Below are 18,669 nucleotides of genomic sequence, written 5' to 3'. Positions count from 1 at the left end.
AAAAAATGGGAGTATAAGAGTACAGTACATCACTTATTCATAGATTTTAAAAAGGCATATGACTCGGTTGAGGGAGAAGTTTTATATAACATTCTTATTGAATTTGGTATTTCCACAAAACTAGTTTGATAGTTAAAATGTGTCTCAATGAAATCTACAGCAGAGTCTGTATAGGCTAGCTTCTGTCTGATGCTTTTCCAATTCACTGCGGCCTAAAGCAAGAAGATGCATTATCACCTTTACTTTTTAACTTCACTCTAGAATATGCCATTAGGAAAGTTCAGAATAACAGAGAGGGTTTGGAATTGAATGGCTTACATCAGCTTCTTGTCTATGCGGATGACGTGAATATGTTAGGAGAAAATCCACAAATGATTAGGGAAAACACGGAAATATTACTTGAAGCAAGTAAAGAGATAGGTTTGGAACTAAACCCCAAAAAGACGCAGTATATGATTGTCCCATGACCAGAATATTCTACGAAATGGAAATATAAAAATTGGAGATTTATCCTTCGAAGAAGTGGAAAAATTCAGATATCTTGGAGCAACAGTAACAAATATCAATGACACTCGGGAGGAAATTAAACGCACAATAAATATGGGAAATGTGTGTTATTATTTGGTTGAGAAGCTGTTAAAATTCTGAAAGATAGAATTTATAAAACAGTTATATTATCGGTTGTTCTGTATAGTTGTAAAACTTGGACTCTCACTTTGAGAGAGGAACAGAAATGAAGGGTCTTTGAGAATAAGGTTCTTAGGGAAATATCTGGGGCTAAAAGGGATGAAGTTACAGGAGAATGGAGAAAGTTACACAACGTAGAACTGCACGCATTGTATTCTTCACCTGACATAATTAGGAATATTAAATCCAGACGTTTGAGATGGGCAGGGCATATAGTACGTATGGGTGAAGCCAGAAATGCATATAGAGTGTTGGTTGGGAGGCCGAAGGGAAAAAGACCTTTGGAGAGGCGGAGACGTAGATGGGAGGATAATATTAAAATGGATTTGAGGGAGGTGGGATATGATGATAGAGACTGGATTAATCTTGCACAGGTTAGGGAACGATGGCAGGCTTATGTGAGGGCAGCAATGAACCTGCAAGTTCCTTAAGAGCCATTTGTAAGTAAGGCACAATTACTTCTTGTAGCAGTTGACATTTTTCGTAGGTGCTCAAAGGAATCCATTTGAATAAGTGTTGCTGCAGCAACATTCCTATAGATTGGTATTTCCCATTTAATAAACTTTTGATGTTGTATTCCTGCCCTCACTGTCAGAGATGTGTCTTTTCCATTATTCTTTAAAGTTAGGAAATATATTAGGAATAAATATTTTTATTATAGATGGCTTCCCTTAATTTTTCAGTAGGACAGCTTATTTTGAAGGATAAACATTAAATTTGTTGAATAAGGCTAGTTGGAGTCGGTTAAAGTATTTTTTATTACTCAGAAGTTGTAGATTGAGTCTTTTTAAAATGATGTCATTTTCAAGTTCCTAAACTCCGACTTGGTTATTAACTTTTTCTATTATTATATGTACATTGTTTATTTATTTGCACATATCAAATTAGTCATCAGCACCATATTTCGGTACAGTGTGTATGAGAAATGTGGAAAGTGGTCTATGGGTAGAGAGCAGGATTCCTGCTTCAGGGTTCATTGATTATCTGGTTGGATTATTTCAGAAGTTATTCTCAACTGTAAGACAATTATCAAGCAATCCCATCCCATTTCGAATCCTCAGACTCATCTCGCCATTGATGCTGAATAACCACATATTGGATAGACTGGCTGAGTAAAAGAATAAGTATATAATAGTAGTATAAAAATTATTGAATGGAATTAAAAAAAAAAAAAAAAGATAAAAACTGAAGTAGTGGGGCTCAACATTAGAACGTTATGCATACTAGTCTCTGGCTAGACCACTTGACTACCTCAGAGATGTGACTGATGTGTAGTCAAGAAAATGAATTACAGCAGGTGTGTTGAAATCGCAACCCTACCTTCTACCTGAGGTAGTTCATATTGCATTTCATGAATGCAGTTCGGAGTTTTGAAGCATGTTGGTAAATAGGAAATGAAAATTGAGTTCAGCTGTGACTTGCACTGGTACTTACTTACAAATGGCTTTTAAAGAACCCGCAGGTTCATTGCTTCCCTCACATAAGCCTGCCATCGGTCCCTAACCTGTGCAAGATTAATCCAGTCTCTATCATCATATCCCACCTCCCTCAAATCCATTTTAATATTATCCTCCCATCTACGTCTCGGCCTCCCCAAAGGTCTTTTACCCTCAGACCTCCCAACTAACACACTATATGCATTTTTGGATTCGCCCATACGTGCTACATGCCCTGCCCATCTCAAATGTCTGGATTTAATGTTCCTAATTATGTCAGGTGAAGAATACAATGCGTGCAGTTCTGCATTGTGTAACTTTCTCCATTCTCCTGTAACTTCATCCCTCTTAGCCCCAAATATATTCCTAAGGACCTTATTCTCAAAGATCCTTAATCTCTTTTCCTCTCTCAAAGTGAGAGTCCAAGTTTCACAACCATAAAGAACAACTAGTAATATAACTGTTTTATAAATTCTAACTTTTAGATTTTTTGACAGCAGACTAGATGACAAAAGCTTCTCAATCGAATAATAACAGGCATTACCCATATAAATTTAACATGTTATACTAATAATTTTTTTCCTTCAGTTTTTATGTTACTCTTCTTCCGTCTTTGTCTGAGTATGTTATTGTGTAAAATTAGTGCAGACTGAATTCTGCCCTCATCTGAATTATGTACAGAGACGAAAAGAAAATTTGGAGCTCCCTTATTGTATAAGTTTCACTTACAACACACTGTGCATGTACAGTAAACAAGAGAGCCTATATATATATATATATATATATATGCTACTTGTGGACAGTCGTGTGAAATTGTTGCCTACATACAAGTGGACTCCCATCAAGACTTGCTTCAAATTTCAATTCCGTGTCTGTACATTATGAACTCAGAGTAAATAAATCAATGATTTTTACAATGAAACGGTTATTGTGGCAAGAATTAAAGCAAGTAGGCTGCGATTGATTAAGAATGTGTTAAGAGCTCCAGAAGAAGGAAGGTTAAAAGGGTGTTTGCAGATGGATGGATGGATGGATGGATGGATGGATGGATGGATGGATGGATGGATGGATGGATGGATGGATGGATGGATGGATGGATGGATTGGATGGATGGATGGATTTATCCGTTCCATAATATTCTTACATTTTCTTTATAGCATAGAATAAAGAACATGTCAAATTCTTATATTTAACATATAAAAGTGCAAATATGAAATATGTACAGAATTAATACCTTAATAACAATAACATATTATACAATGCAATAAGTTTTACCATATAATAGTATTAAAATATTTACACAGTACTGTGAAATGTCAAGAATTCATCTACAGAATAGAAAGTGTGAGACATTAAGTAATTTTGTAGTTTTACCTTAAATAATGCAGGGTTTTGGTTATGATTCTTAATGTCTTTAGGAAGACTATTGAAAATTTGTATCACCATGTAACGTACTCCCTTTGATAGCATGATAAATTTGATGATGGCATATGAAAATCATTCTTTTTGCGAGTATTTGTACTATGTATGGCTGAATTAGTTGAAACATTTTCTTCGTTACATAAGAGAAAATTTATTAAAGAGTTTATGTACTGATTTGTTAAGGTCAGAATCTCTAATTTTTTTTTTAAATAATCTGCAAGATTCTCTAGCCTTTGCTTCAACTATTATTCTAATTGCTCTTTTTTGTAATAATATGTTTTTACTATCTGCAGAATTTCCCCAAAATATTATTCTGTATTACATAATGGAATGAAAATAGGCAAAATATGTTGTTTTTATGATACTGCTGTTTAGAAATTGTTGGTACGGTCTAATTGCGAAGCATGCTGAGCTAAGTTTGGAGGTTATTTCTTTAATATGATTTTTCCAGTTTAATATATAGGGTATTTCAAAAGTCAGTTCAAACATTAAACCACTATAAATATTATAATATTTTGAGATAGGGAAAAAACAAAAACATCACAGTGTTGGGCAAACAACGGGGTTTACAAAACATTGGGAAGATGTCCATTGTTCTCCTGTTCAATGCACAGCATTTTGCAGCTAATGTATTGGAATATTGGCAATTTCTTGCGAGAAGGTATCTTTCAGTTGCAGTAGGGTTGTTGGATGTGTCAGGAAAACTAGTTCTTTATGGTAACCCCACAACCAAAAGTTGGTGGATCCGGAGATCGCGGAGACCACATTGTTGGAAAGTGCCTACTGATGACTTTGGTCGGAAAATGAACTTCAATTCCCTTTTCTTCCATGATAAGAAAGAACTACATCAGCCGAAGCTACGAAAAAACTATGCAACAGATGAGACAATGGGTTGCAAATAAAAAAATATAGGTTTCAATTTATGAAACCACAGACTCCATGGGAAGATACATTGCAAATGTTATTGTGGGAACTTTGGAAGAAGATGGCCTAGGTGAAAATGTTCTAATAAACTCTGAACATTTAGAAAAAGCCAATTTTTCTACCATTAGTAAACTGTTCGACAGGTCTATGACCCACAGGCGTTCAGCATGACAATGTACTGCTCTTATGGTGAAAGCTGCAGATTCACTTAAAGCATGGTGCATGTGACTTGTTTAACTCATGTCTTATACAGAGTTGCAGAAGAGATTCGTAGTCAATTCAGTGAGGTTAATGTGTGTGTCAAAAAAGGTCTTCTTGAAAGCCCCTTCACGTGTTGCATTATTTAAGTTCGTAGCTCCAGACATTTCCTTGCCACCTTCTCCCAGTTTGACAAAATGGATGTCCTGGACTGATGCCTGCAACTATTACTGTCAGAACTTCAAGGTTGTGAAAAACATCATTGATTCGTTTGACAGCAGGGAAGCTGCTTCAATTAGACTACCCCAAGAATTAATGTCTAATTCCGACATTTCAGACCAACTTTCATATATCAAATCCAAATTGGGTTTCTTCCTGCTGCTGTAACTGCTTTGGAGCAATCAGAAATGCCACTAGTTATTTATTTTTTATTTTATTGGGTTGGGGGTTGGGCGAAGGGCTAACACCCCATCACCGTAAAAAAACAGCTTGTTACGAATCCCTACACCGGAGGGAAAAAGACCTTTAGGGAGGCCGAGACGTAGGTGGGAGGATAATATTAAAATGGATTTGAGGGAGGTGGGGTGTGATGATAGAGACTGGATTAATCTTGCACAGGATAGGGACCGATGGCGGGCTTATGTGAGGGCGGCAATGAACCTTCGGGTTCCTTAAAAGCCATTTGTAAGGAAGTAAGTTATTTTACGATGCTGTATCAACATCTAGGTTATTTAACGTCTGAATGATATGAAGGTGATAATGCCTGTGAAATGAGTCCGGAGTCCAGCACCGAAAGTTACCCAGCATTTGCTCGTATTGGGTTGAGGGAAAACCCCGGAAAAAACCTCAACCAGGTAACTTGCCCCGACTGGGATTCGAACCTGGGCCACCTGGTTTCGCAGCCAGACGCGCTGACCGTTACTCCACAGGTGTGGACGAAATGCCACTAGTGAAGCAGATAGAACTAGTGAAAAAAACTGTGAATAACTTTGATGTTGTTTGTGGTAAAGTGGGGCAAGAAGTGTCAAAGAAAATGGAAAAGGTATTAGAAAAAAACAAAGGGTATCATACATATATCATTTCAATGATTTTGTCGGGTGAAAATTTTTCTCTTAATGAGTCAGAATTAGATTCAAATGAAATTGCTCATTTTAAATATGCTCCTCTTGTGTCAGTTGAAGTAGAAAGAGGTTTTTCGAAGTACAAGGCTTTGTTGGCTGACAATAGAAAATCTTTTTTATTTGAAAATTTGCACAAGGTATTCATTATACATTGCAACTCAGGACTGATAAACTGAACTAAAAGAAGCATGCAAAAAAATCATAGCGTATGCCACCAACTGATAATTTCAATAAAATAAAAAGCATACTACAATGTAAAATTTCATACTTTAGCTTGCTTCTCATGTGCATTTTATTATTAAATAAATAATTCATTGTCACAAACTGATTTACTAATTTAGTTTACAACTAAAATTATTACATAATTATGATACTGTTAGGTCAGATTTTTTGTTATAGTGCATATTTCTGGAATTTTTAGGTCATAAATGCATATTTTATACTGCATATCTTCGAGATTTTTAGGTCAAAAAAACCCAGCCCTGCTCATCAGGCAACTAAGCCAGGAGTTAATGGGATACTACTGCTGCTGCTGCTACTACCGCCACTACTACCACACTGCTACCACACCACCACCACCATGACAACGATGACCACAATCACCACCACCACCACCACCACCACCACCACCACCACCACCACTACTACTACGACCACCATCACCACCACCACCACCACTCCCCCTCCCCCTCAGAGTGGGGTTATTGTGATGTCTCATTCTCTCACATTATCTGTTTTGCTATTCAAGTATTTTATCCCTCAAAGTATACGCCAATGAAAATAATTCTTTGTGGTGAATGTGACTGCTCAACCATTATTTACAATACTGCATAACGTATCAATTGTAGTTCTCCCCCTAAAGACCGCTGTCCAGAAGAAGTACAAGCAGACGAGGCAGTAGACTGTCAAGTGATAGAGCTTCTGAGGGATGAAGTTCTGCCACATTCACATGCCATCCCAAGAGAGTTTGTTCTAAAAGTGGTGGTACTACTCAACAAGGGGTCGATACATTCTGCTAGTAATTCTACAAATGGTGGTAAGTATTCATTCATGTATTTTGATTACTGCTCATAGTTTTTTCTGTTCATTGGTTTTAGATCTGTTTTAGTGACAGGTTGTTCAGCATAAGAAGCAGCATAGTTGCAGGTGGGACAGTTTTACAGAATTAGCTTCATTTATCTGGCTTGAATAACCTTTAAATATTTGAAAGTTAGAGCAAAGCTTTTTCATTCAAATTTTTAGCCTCTATTTAACTGTGACATACATAAGTAATGAACTTATATTCTGATTTGTTAGTAGTAATTATGCTAAACTAATTTTATTATGGGTGGGACAAACTTCTGACCTGTATTTCTTTGCAACTATAAATATATAAAAAGTTCTGCTCTGTTTGTGAATATTTTCAAGTGTCTTCTCTTGAGCTTCAATATCAGACTCTTTTAGTTAAGAAACTGATATTTAAAAATCACATTCATATATTGTGTAGGCCTAATGAATTAACATAGAAGTATTTTGTTATGGGTACAGGTGGGACAAAAAGAATTCTTAACCCGGATGGACTCACATGAACATTAATTACACAAGAGCATGTGCGGGGTTCTATGTGACCTCATAATGTATTTTAAGGTTTTCACGTACACTAACGGATATATCAATATTAAATGTTTTTATTATGTTAAAGGAAAATTATTTCTTATAGTTTATAAGTTAAGTGATCTTCAAAACATACATTGAGGCACAGAATTTCTATAGAATTATAATATAACTTATCTTACACACTTACTATTTTTTAATGACTTGAATAATCTTAAGTTAAATATCAAAATACAGTTATAGAATAACTCTTCTCGGGTTCTCAGCCAGGTGAGTTAGAGATTAGCTTCCAAGCTTTCGACGGCTAGCTCTGCCATCTTCTTCAGGGACGAAGTGATGTGGGACCACGTCTAGCCGGTATATATGCAAAAGTAGGGCTTCCCGCTGCAGGCCAATCAGGAGCTAGTTCCTAGTCCCAACCACCAGGCGCATTCTGGTTGGTGGACATGGCAGCCAATCTGAGATCTGTCACCTACGTAAGACGTTCCAACAGAACAACTTCGGCAACAGGGAAATCGGCTTGGCCCTCAGAAGGGCCTTTTCGGACAAACCACCTGCCGAGGAACAAGAGGAGACAAAGGGCATGGCATACATCCTGTTCTATGGCCCCATCTCGGGGAAAATTAGCAGAATGCTAAGAAAACACGGGATTAAAACCATCCATAAGCCGCCCACAAAGATCCAGAACTTGCTGAGACCAGTTAAGGATGACCTTGGTCTCAGGACACCTGGTGTCTACAGAATACCTTGTGAGTGTGGGAAATGTTACATCGGGCAGACGGGACGAACTATTATGGAATGCTGCAAGGAACATCAACGCAGCATAAGACTATATTACCCTGATAAGTCTGCAGTAGCCCAACACTGCCTAGAAACTGGTCACAAGATAGATTTCGTCGCCACCACCATCTTGGACAAGACATCAGGTTACTGGGACTTAGTTATCAAGGAAGCCATCGAAATCCAGCTAGATGGCAATAATTTCAACAGAGACGGGGGTCTACAGCTGAGTACGGCATGGAAACCTGCCATCAATACGCTTAGACCACCAGCACACGGCAGACAGTCTGGACCAGCAAGTAGCTCCTGATTGGCTGCTGTGTCCACCAACCAGAATGCGCCTGGCGGTCGGGACTAGGAACTAGCTCCTGATTGGCCCGCAGCGGGAAGCCCTACTTTTGCATATATACCGGCTAGACGTGGTCCCACATCACTTTGTCCCTGAAGAAGATGGCAGAGCTAGCCGTCGAAAGCTTGGAAGCTAATCTCCAACTCACCTGGCTGAGAACCCGAGAAGAGTTATTCTGTATCAAACACCGGGAAAGCCTCAAGTCATACAAAATACAGTTGTTAAATATAATGCATTGAATCTCAACCATATTTTAGTCACAAACATTTATTTGTGAATTTATACCTGAAACATTTTAGCATGGTATAAAATACTGTAAGAAGCTGGCGATTACTAAGATGAGAGGAGCAGAATTACCCTTTCCTTCTTTGGTGTATGTATATGACACAATTTTATTTATTATGCCTTCAGAAAATAATAGTGCCCATGTTTCTACACTCGTTGTTGCGCTTCGAGCCACTTGTTTTACACCTGGAAGATGAGTGACTATAATATGACGACACGTTCTAATGTATTTGAAGTCCTGGTGCATTTTTCCACTTCGTTGTTTTGTCTTTTTCAGTGCTATAATGTCCAACAAAGCGGTCTCAAGTTGATATATCTTCGTCACTCTAATCTTTTGCATTTTTTTCTGAATCACTGTCTACATGTTCTGTAACTTCAATTTGAGTTGCACTATGTTGCACTGCATTTACTGTATCCTCTTCTGTTTCTTCTTAATTGCTTCCACCAACTAATTCCTCACCCTGGGTTGAATTAAATATCTCCAGAATACATGTCCATTCTCGTTCATCGACATCCAATGTCATGGGAAAACCTATTATAAATCTTAAAGTATATAACAAGAAGCCTGGACAAAAATTGTCCAATGTGAATTGTGAATAGACAAATCACGGAAACTCGGATACTTTTAGGTGCAGATTCTGTAACAGTACTGACTAGTAAGTCCTTTTCTGATGGAGTGAAATAACGAAGTCACTGAATTTTTGGAATGGGTTCCACATTTTTCCATCTTTCATCAAGGAAGTGAACAACTGCTTCTACTTCTTCTTTCGAAACATAAAAAACTTCAGTCCCATGGACATACAGTTTTGCTATCTGAGCAAAATCCTCAGCATTTTCTACATGGCATGATCAAGTTTTTACTCTGTTCCATACAGCACGCTTCACACTTGCTCCCACACCATCCACAGCTTCCTTCCTGTGGGACATAGCAAAGAAGTTCCACTCTCCTTGAAAATGAAAATCCTCTTCAAAGAAAACAAGGTTGGCAGTTGCAATTGTGTAACAATTCTTGAATTGCGTGACACAACCATTAGAAAAAATTTTCACTGTTGCTCCAGGATTCAGTTCTTTTAAAAATTTGAGTACTTTTCTTAATAACACAAACTGCATGTTTAGCAAGATTGATTCCCAGTGCTATGATGTTTTCATCAGGCTTCCCTCTACACTTGTCAAAATAATGGGACTGCTTGCTTTTTACAAAACTGTGAAATTTAAAGTGCTTTATTTCATTTTAAATGTCTTTTAATGCATATATTACATAACCATTCATATTTGTTAAAGTTGCCAAACTTCAGTGTCAGTCCATTTTTTCCAGGATGTTCCAAGAAGTTCTTTTCTATGAGTAAAGCAATATTAAAATCTTTCCAATCATCACATGCATATAAAGGGGGCGGATGTTGATGACCTAAAAATCTACTTAAAATGATCATAAAAATGCCCTTAAACTAATGTAAAAACGACATAAAATTAAAAGAAAATGAATTTAAATATTATTCATTATACTCGTGCCACAACTTCTTAAAAATTAGTCACCTAGTTTCAATAACTGTCCTGCAGATCTCGGAGAGAGGAGGCAACTTCCTGGAATTTGGCTAAGATAAAGGAAAAGAACATGCAACAAAATTAAAGTTTTAAGGAAAAACTATAGATTTTAATGAGGGTTTACAATGTTTTTCAATCGGGTGGAAGCCACCAGCATGGCTCAGTCGGCTAAGGCGCTTGCCTGCCGGTCTGAAGTTGCGCTCAGGCGCAGGTTTGATCCCCGCTTGGACTGATTACCTGGTTGGGTTTTTTTCCCGAGGTTTTCTCCAATTGTAAGGTGAAAAATCAGGTGTGGTCCGTGTCAGTGCCTTCATTCTCTGTCTCCTCCTTCGGCACTTCACTTTTGTTACCAGATCTTCCAGATGAGGGAGTGTGAATGACAAAAATTGTGGGCGCAGCGTGCATTCTTGCAATCTTCGTGTTATAAATACTGTCTACTACAGTAGACATCCCTTCCGAACCAAGTTGAGGACACAACGTCGTGTCCAGACATGGTGAAAGTTTCCCCCTTCCAAACATAAATTCTAAAGACACCCTCGTACCGACAAAAGAACAGTAACAGTCAAAGCCCTCACCTAAACTAAACTGTTGTCACACATTTTATATCACTTCCATTGTGTGAAGTGAAGTTTTCAGTGGAATGAGGGGTGGACTTTAGAGTCTATTCCAAACTATAAAATTAAACTTCACTATTATTCACCTATTTGCTTAGAAAATAATTTAACAGACCTATCAGTAAAGAAGAAGGTAAATTGCAATCCAAATGATCTAAATGTTCTTCAAAATGACCAAAAAATGCCGAACAAAATATAAAAATGACCTATTAGTTGAAAGACGTCAAAAATGCGATATAAGAAATTATTTTTTTACGTTGATATTAACATAGAAAGGATTTCTATATTAATAGGCATTGTCCTAATGTGAAAAATAAGATGACTATTCATCAACATCCGCCCCCTAGTCATATATTTTTCGTTTTCTTCTTCATACACAATAAGTTTAATCAGTATCTTAGAAGAAGTTGGAATGTATTTAGTTACGTCAGACAAAGCTTTAGTACAGTTATCCATGTTCGAATGATACTTGCAAATGCACACACTGTGTGGCATTTAGCATAATTTAATACAAATGGGGGTTTGTGTTAAAAAAAATTATGTGAATTTTACGTTAATTTCTGGATATTCCTGTATTACTTATTACTGCTAATCTTACAAGCCTCTGAAAAAAGCCCTTATCTGTCCTCTCCCCAAAAATAAAACTCCATCTTCTCGGGATGACTACAGACCTATTAGCATCCTACCGGCATTATCAAAAGTACTGGAACGTATTGTACACAAGCAACTGACAACATACTTAAACCATAATGACTTACTCGACGATTACCAGTCAGAATTTAGAACTGGCCACAGCACCACAACTGCATTACTAAGAGTCAATGAAGATATACGTGAAGCTATGGATGATAGTAAACTGACTTTATTGACTTTAGCAAGGCCTTTGATACTGTTGATATTGTCCTCCTTGTATGTAAATTGAAAAACTTGATTTTATCTGATACTCCTGTCACTTGGTTTCAATCCTACCTTTGTGACTGCCAGCAGTGTATATTAGTTGGTGATTTCTCTTCTGAATGCCACATCACGAAGTCTGGAGTTCCTCAAGGCTTGGTGCAAGATCCTCTAATATTTATTATATATATTAACGACATGACAAACACTATACAGCACTGCTGGTACCGCGTGTTTGCTGACGATTTACAGATCTGCACACACTTTAGTCCTGATGAACTGTCTGACATAGTGGCCACAATGACTGAAGACTTAAACTGTCTACCAATGGGCTCAAAAGTTTGGACAGAAAAATCGCAGGCAAATGTAATGGAACATCAGCGCTTGCTCAGTACAACATATCATGACTGTCAATCAATGAGTCCTTTATTAAGTGTAGTGACACTGTAAAAAAAATCTTGGAATTTTAATGAACAGAGATCTAATTTGGAACAGTCAAGTAACTCGTCTGTATGAAAGTATTTTAATTGCTCCACTCTATAAATCATTTGCCAAGTTGTTTGCCTCTTTCAATTTAAAAATAAATTGTTCAATTGTTAGTGATGCCCCATTTTGATTACTGCGATTCTCCCTTGACAAATGTAACTATCAATTTAACTGAAAGACTATAACATGTTCATAATGTGTGTATCCACTTCATCTGCCCTCTTTCAAGGGTCCACCTAAAGGAGCGAAGAACAGCACATTATCTGTTTTATTTGGAATTTACTCACTTCTACTCAAAAATATCTGAGAACTCGCTTTGTATAACTTACAACATTGTAGAATCAACATCAGGCTTTATTATCCATTCCTTGTCATCGTTCCTCTTTCTATTCGTCCTCTTTCACCGTGTCAGTTTGCCACCTATGGAACTCCTTACCTTGTTATGTCAGGGGTTGCTGAACGGTTAATCAATTTAAATTAAGAATTACTGTACATACATTTTTACATGAATTGATTTGTGAGTGTTAGCTGATTTTTATAGGTTATTCTGTGTGTTTGTATAAATTGTCATTTAGGTCTATGATAAAGTAGAATTAGGATATAAATTGTAAATTACTTAATTATGTATCCTGTTTAGTCAATATTTCATTATATGTAAGCTCGTTAATGTGCATGATAATGATTCTATGTCTAAGTATTACTATTAATATTACTACTTTTGTTATTGATTCAATGTATATTTCACTTCTGGTTGTGGGGAAGAGAAGTCCTCCTGGTCTTAACTCTACCAGAATAAATAAATAGTAAATAGTATTTAGTATATAAGTTCATAGCATTCTTTTATTGTCGTGAGCATGATATCCTTTTGTGTAGAGCTCTTTTCACCAGTTACATCATGCATAGAAATCTTATCCCTTTTCCCCCGTTGCTGGTAACTGACATCATCTCTTTGATAAAAAGACTGAATCTTGTCTATTGCTTCATTTGTTATTGAATGTCTTCCAGATTTTAACTTATGAAAAGACAAAAATTTTCTGAAACCTGAAAATTCATTTGATGCTAGTTTCTTTATCACAGCTCTTCTTTTTGACGGACTCTGTGGTAATGATTTTTTTCTGTTACTTGCAACCTTACCAAATGAACTATTTGAACTGTAACTTCTTTTCTCTGGAGATTGTATGTTTTTATTTATTTCAGGTGTTTTAGGAATTTGTTGTTTCAATTTCTCCCTGTATTTTCTTTTATGCTCCGTTTCAGACAGTCTCTTCTTATTTAACATTACAGCACTGCTTGCACACTTGGATTTATCATTTTCTCTTTGCTTATCACGTTCTCTTTCTTTGGCAAGATATAACGAATCAAAATAATTTCTAGGTGCTAAATATACTAATGTAATTTTCGATTTCAATTTTCGAAGTAAAGCATCTCTTATGTCGGTAGCAAACTTTTGAATATAATGATACTACTGATGTTGTAGTGGCCTTGCGCCGTGGCGTAATGGTCTAAGGCATCCTGCTTAGGACTCGCGTTACAGATTGCGCACTGGTTCGGGTCCTCATGGGGAAAGAAATTTTCTCATGAAATCTCGGCCAGTGTATGGAACCAGTGCCCACCTAGCATCATGATGCGCTTTGAGAGTTAAGATAGGTAGCGAAATCCAGCTGCGAAAGCCAGCTATAATGGTTGGGGGATTGTCGTGCTAACCATACGATACCTCCATTCTGGTTGGATGATCGTCCACCTCTGCTTCAGCATGTGAACGTGAGGCCATCTGCCGGCTGGTGGTCTGGGCCCCCCATGAGCTGTGTCGCCACGGATTATTAAAGGTAAAGGTATCCTCGTCGCATGCATGAAGGCACTTGGGGGGGCATGGAGGTAGAGCCCCATGCTTTCCATGACCTCAGCACTAGAATGAGGTGGTGTGGTCGACACCACGCTCTGACCGCCTTTAACCTCTGGGAAAGACCCGGTACTCAATTTTATAGGAGGCTGAATGAACTTCAGGGCCGTTCTGAAAGTTTGGCACTGAGGAAAATCCCGTCACCACTTGGGGTCGAACCCCAGACCTTCCAGTCCGTAGCCAGCTGCTCTACCAACTGAGTTACCTGGCCGCCCATTATTATTATTATTATTATTATTATTATTATTATTATTATTATTATTATTATTATTATTATTACATGTTGTATTAGATTATCAGAACTGTCTGCTGTCATCTGTAACATTAGTAGATAATCTGTTGTTGAAAGTTCTTTTAGAATTCTCGCAGATGTATCTAAATTCTCCCTCCGAACAATCCACTTTTTCACCCATAATATACAATCTTCTTTTATGTCTTTTCTTTATTCCAAGTTAGAAATCATCTCCTCAACCAACAAAGTTATTAGACTATTAGGCAAGCGCTATGATCAAGTTCAACTTCATTTGGCATGTTATGTCCTCGTGCAACATTCAGGTAGCAGCCTCACTTGAAAATGGCACTGGTGAGGCAAAATAAAGAAACCCATGTAAGCCTTTACTGGCGCAAAAGTACGACTGGCGTGTTAACTGGCGCCAGTAAATCCATGCACATGTAAACCCACCATAAGAGAAGAGTTATTAAAGTGAATTTCTTCTCTGAGTTTGACATCATCGAATATTACCACTCCGTAACATTTATTTTCACTTGTTACGTCTTTGTAAACATCTCAGATACCATCCAAGGTATGTGAATTTACACCATATTTGTAGGGACACTATGTTCTCGGCAAAATTTTCTTAAATGATTTTCTGAAGGAAGAGGCAGCAAATCATGCTGCAATGTCTGTACCATTTTGGTGATTTTATTTTAAATAGCAAACTCTCTGAAATAATGTCAGCACTATACCTCATTCCACTATGATTTCAAAGTCTACATTTCTTTATCATTGTACCTATAATCATTTTTTAGTTTCTTACAAAAGATTTTTTTACATTTTAATTGCTTTCCTAAGAAACAAATTCTGGCTTTTGCCGAGGACACACTTATTTTAGCTCTTGTGTATTCTCGATTCAAAACTTTAAGCTGTTTTTTCCAATGTAATATATTATCAATATCGACATGAGAATTGGATTGAATTTGAATGTTATTATCTTTATTACTGCTAGACTGACTTTGAACTTCAATTCGATTAACTCTGTTATTGTTGAATCTCCGTCATAAATGTCTGCATTCTTCTTTCTTCTTTTTTTCTGTGGATTCAACATTCTTCTGCCTCATGAGTGATTTTCGATGTTTTACCTGACTTGATAAATATTTCGGTAAATTAGAGAAAATGTGAGGTACAGCTCCTAGTTGTACTAATATCCAACGCACACGCAGTATTTCCGTCCTTTGATCTTTTACAACAAAACAGTCTGATTTTATAATCATGTCTTCTAAAAAGTGCACATCAGTATTACGATTATTTACCGAAAGCTGCCTATCTTTCCGCAGAATCACTCTGGCCCATTTCTCAAACTCATCTTATCCTTTGGGAGGTGAAAACAAAAGTCTTGTCATTATTTCTATTCTATTCTGATCTATAACTCGGAACAAAACAGTACAGCATTTTTGTAATTATTTTGTAGACAACCACACAATATTTTTTCATTACTGATTAGTTCAAGGCACAACAAATTAGAGACATCTACACAACCATCAAGAACAAATCATACTTACAGCCCGTAACAACTTTCGTCATTAAACGTGTGAAAAAAAAATATATATATTTTTTGTTTTCTAGGTAGTAACATCTTGGTCTGACCTCAAACTATAGATCTTAGCCATTGAAGCACCACTAGTTCTCAGGTCCGCCACCGACAACGAGAAAACGTGGAAGTGCATACACTATTACTTCTATTCGTCCTGCTTTTACAAAGTATAAAGAAAATCCTAAATATAGAATTTAAATTAATTAATGAAATGTAAATTTTTGCATTACGGGTGGAACACATGTTATATAAATGTAATATATTAATACAATAAAGTTTAACATACCTTTGCACTATATGCTTGATATCTGGACTTCAGAATGGCATGCTTTACACAATGCTCTAGTCAGTTAGCAGCTCTAAATATTACAATGCAAAAAAACTGTAAGAATGAATACTATTGCTTATTTAAAAACCTCAAATTTGTGAGCAAATTGCACAAAAACAGATATATTTCACTTATCTGAGTGACATATTAAAAACTTCATATATTTAGCTTTCATTTGAGTACCCACATGACAGTTTTTAACCACTTTTAATCTTTTGTAGAAATTTTCTTATTTTATGAAATTGCTGTATCATATTCTTCCTGAGGCCATAGGCAGCTATAGAAGCACTTACGCATATATGGTCAATTCTGCATCCCATAAACTAGAAATTATCCCTGGAGACCACAGTGGGTGACGAACTAAACAGATACCTTATTCATATTTGCAGTGTTTTTTTTTTCTCAGTTTACTCTCTGAAATAAATTTTAATTTCGTTCTACTATGTACTACAAATGACAACAAAATTGCTGTTGTTTAAATGACCTAAAAATATGTATGAACTGTACCATCATGGTTGTTTTGTAACTATGTTATAGTCTGGTCTAGTGATTCCCAAACTTTTCAGTGTCATGGACTCCTTGAATCTCATATTTTATTTTGTGGACCCTCAAAATATTTTGTATAATTTAGGCTGGTAACCAAGTTTTTCTCATTAAACATTTGCTGTAGTGAATTAAACATCCTTAATAAATTGACAGTGACATTAAATTCAGTTTTACCTTTTGAATATAATTTGAAAATACATAAATACGAAATTATTTTGCGATATATCTTATCTTTGCTGTGAAAAATGAAACCAGTTCTTTAGACTTACTATAAGGTTATCAGTGACTTCGTTTGATGTCTTTGCTGTGAAAAATTAACCAGTTTTTAGACTTGCCATAAAGTTTTCAGTGTAAAGTTTGATGTTATTTTGCGAAGTCTGGCTCAGTTGTAATACTCTTAAGTCTCAAGTCTACTTTTGCATATACTCCCACATATGTATGCTTTTGCAAATGGGGTTAATTGTTCTTTTACAGGGTGGAACCTGTGTTGCAACAAAGATGTAGTAGGAAAAACGATTTTTAAGGTCGAATCAGAAGATAATTCTAACAGCCCCTCTTCTTTTATGTCAAGCTAAGTTTACATGGCCTTATATTGTGAGTCACTGTTACCATGGCATGGCACATCCTCAGGTTGTGGATAGAGGAGACGGCCTTCAGATATGGGGGTAGCTGCGAATATATTGAATAAACAGTCGCCAACAGCTGATAAGGGGTGGTCCTCCAGCTTCCAGGTTGGGCGAAGGGCTAACAACCCATCACCATAAAAAGAACTTCTTACAAAACACCAACTTGCCTTGGATTGGGACTGATTTTTTGGTGCAACCACAGCAAAGGAAAAAGTTATGAGATTTGGTACTTGTAATGTAACTAGTCTTTATAGAACAGGAAGGGTAACATTAGTAGCAAAAGAACTAGCTAGATTAGAATAGACTTTGTGGGAGTACAAGAGGTTAGGTTAATTGGGAATGGCATATTGTCAGTAGGAGATTATTTGTTGTACTATGGGGAAAGAAACAATCACCAATTAGGAACGGGATTCCTTATTCATAAGAGAATAAAATCAGCAGTTAAAAAGGTCGAATTTATCAGTGACAGGTTATCATATTTAATACTTGGGGGTAGGTGGTGCGATATTATATTTATAAATGCTCATGCTCCTACAGAAGAGAAAGATGACCATAAAAAGGATAGCTTCTGTGAGGAATTGGAACAAAATTTTGATCAGTTATCTAGATATCACATGAAAATTTTTTATTGGGAGATTTCAATTCTAAAGTAGGATGGGAGCATATTTTTCAACTGATTATTGGAAAAGAGAGCCTACACGTAATTAATAATGATAATGGAGTTACGTTAGTGAACTTACCCACATCAAAAAATGTCATTGTGAAAAGTACAACATTCCCGCATAAAGATATACATAAATATACTTGGACTTCTCCAGATGGGTTGACATACAACCAGATATATCTTCATAGATAAACAAAGACATACTAGTATAATAGACATTCCGTCCTTCAGAGGGGCAGACTGTGATTCTGATCATAATTTGGCAATTGGAGAATTAAGAGAAAGACTTCAGTAGCCAAGGGAGTAGAACAACAAGTTAATATTAGTAGATTCAATATTCCGAAATTAAAGGACGAAACTAGCAACATTATCAGGTCGAAATTGCAAATAGATTTGCCACTTTAGGAAGTTCCAACGAAGTTGAGAAAGAGTTAGATGTTAATAGCGTGTGGGAAAATATAAG

General features: G+C 36.6%; 1 protein-coding gene across 16 annotated transcripts in view; it reads left to right on the top strand.

Moving 5' to 3' along the window:
• Positions 1 to 18,669, top strand: part of mon2 (Mon2 homolog, regulator of endosome-to-Golgi trafficking) — a 272,572-nt gene that overhangs the window by 187,917 nt on the left and 65,986 nt on the right. For all 16 annotated transcript variants that reach the window (XR_011334650.1, XR_011334648.1, XR_011334647.1 and 13 more), the window contains one exon: positions 6,637 to 6,824. Coding sequence is in view for 8 of the 16 variants with exons in the window: in XM_069838580.1 (XP_069694681.1) it covers positions 6,637 to 6,824 (188 nt within the window). In the remaining 8 variants the exon portion in view is untranslated. The remainder of the gene's footprint in view (positions 1 to 6,636; positions 6,825 to 18,669) is intronic.

The sequence above is a fragment of the Periplaneta americana genome, chromosome 10 (assembly GCF_040183065.1).
Source record: "Periplaneta americana isolate PAMFEO1 chromosome 10, P.americana_PAMFEO1_priV1, whole genome shotgun sequence".
Taxonomy (NCBI): Eukaryota; Metazoa; Arthropoda; class Insecta; order Blattodea; family Blattidae; genus Periplaneta; species Periplaneta americana.
The sequence above is the reverse complement of the archived record's forward strand: the minus strand, read 5'-3'. Positions and strand labels throughout refer to the sequence as shown.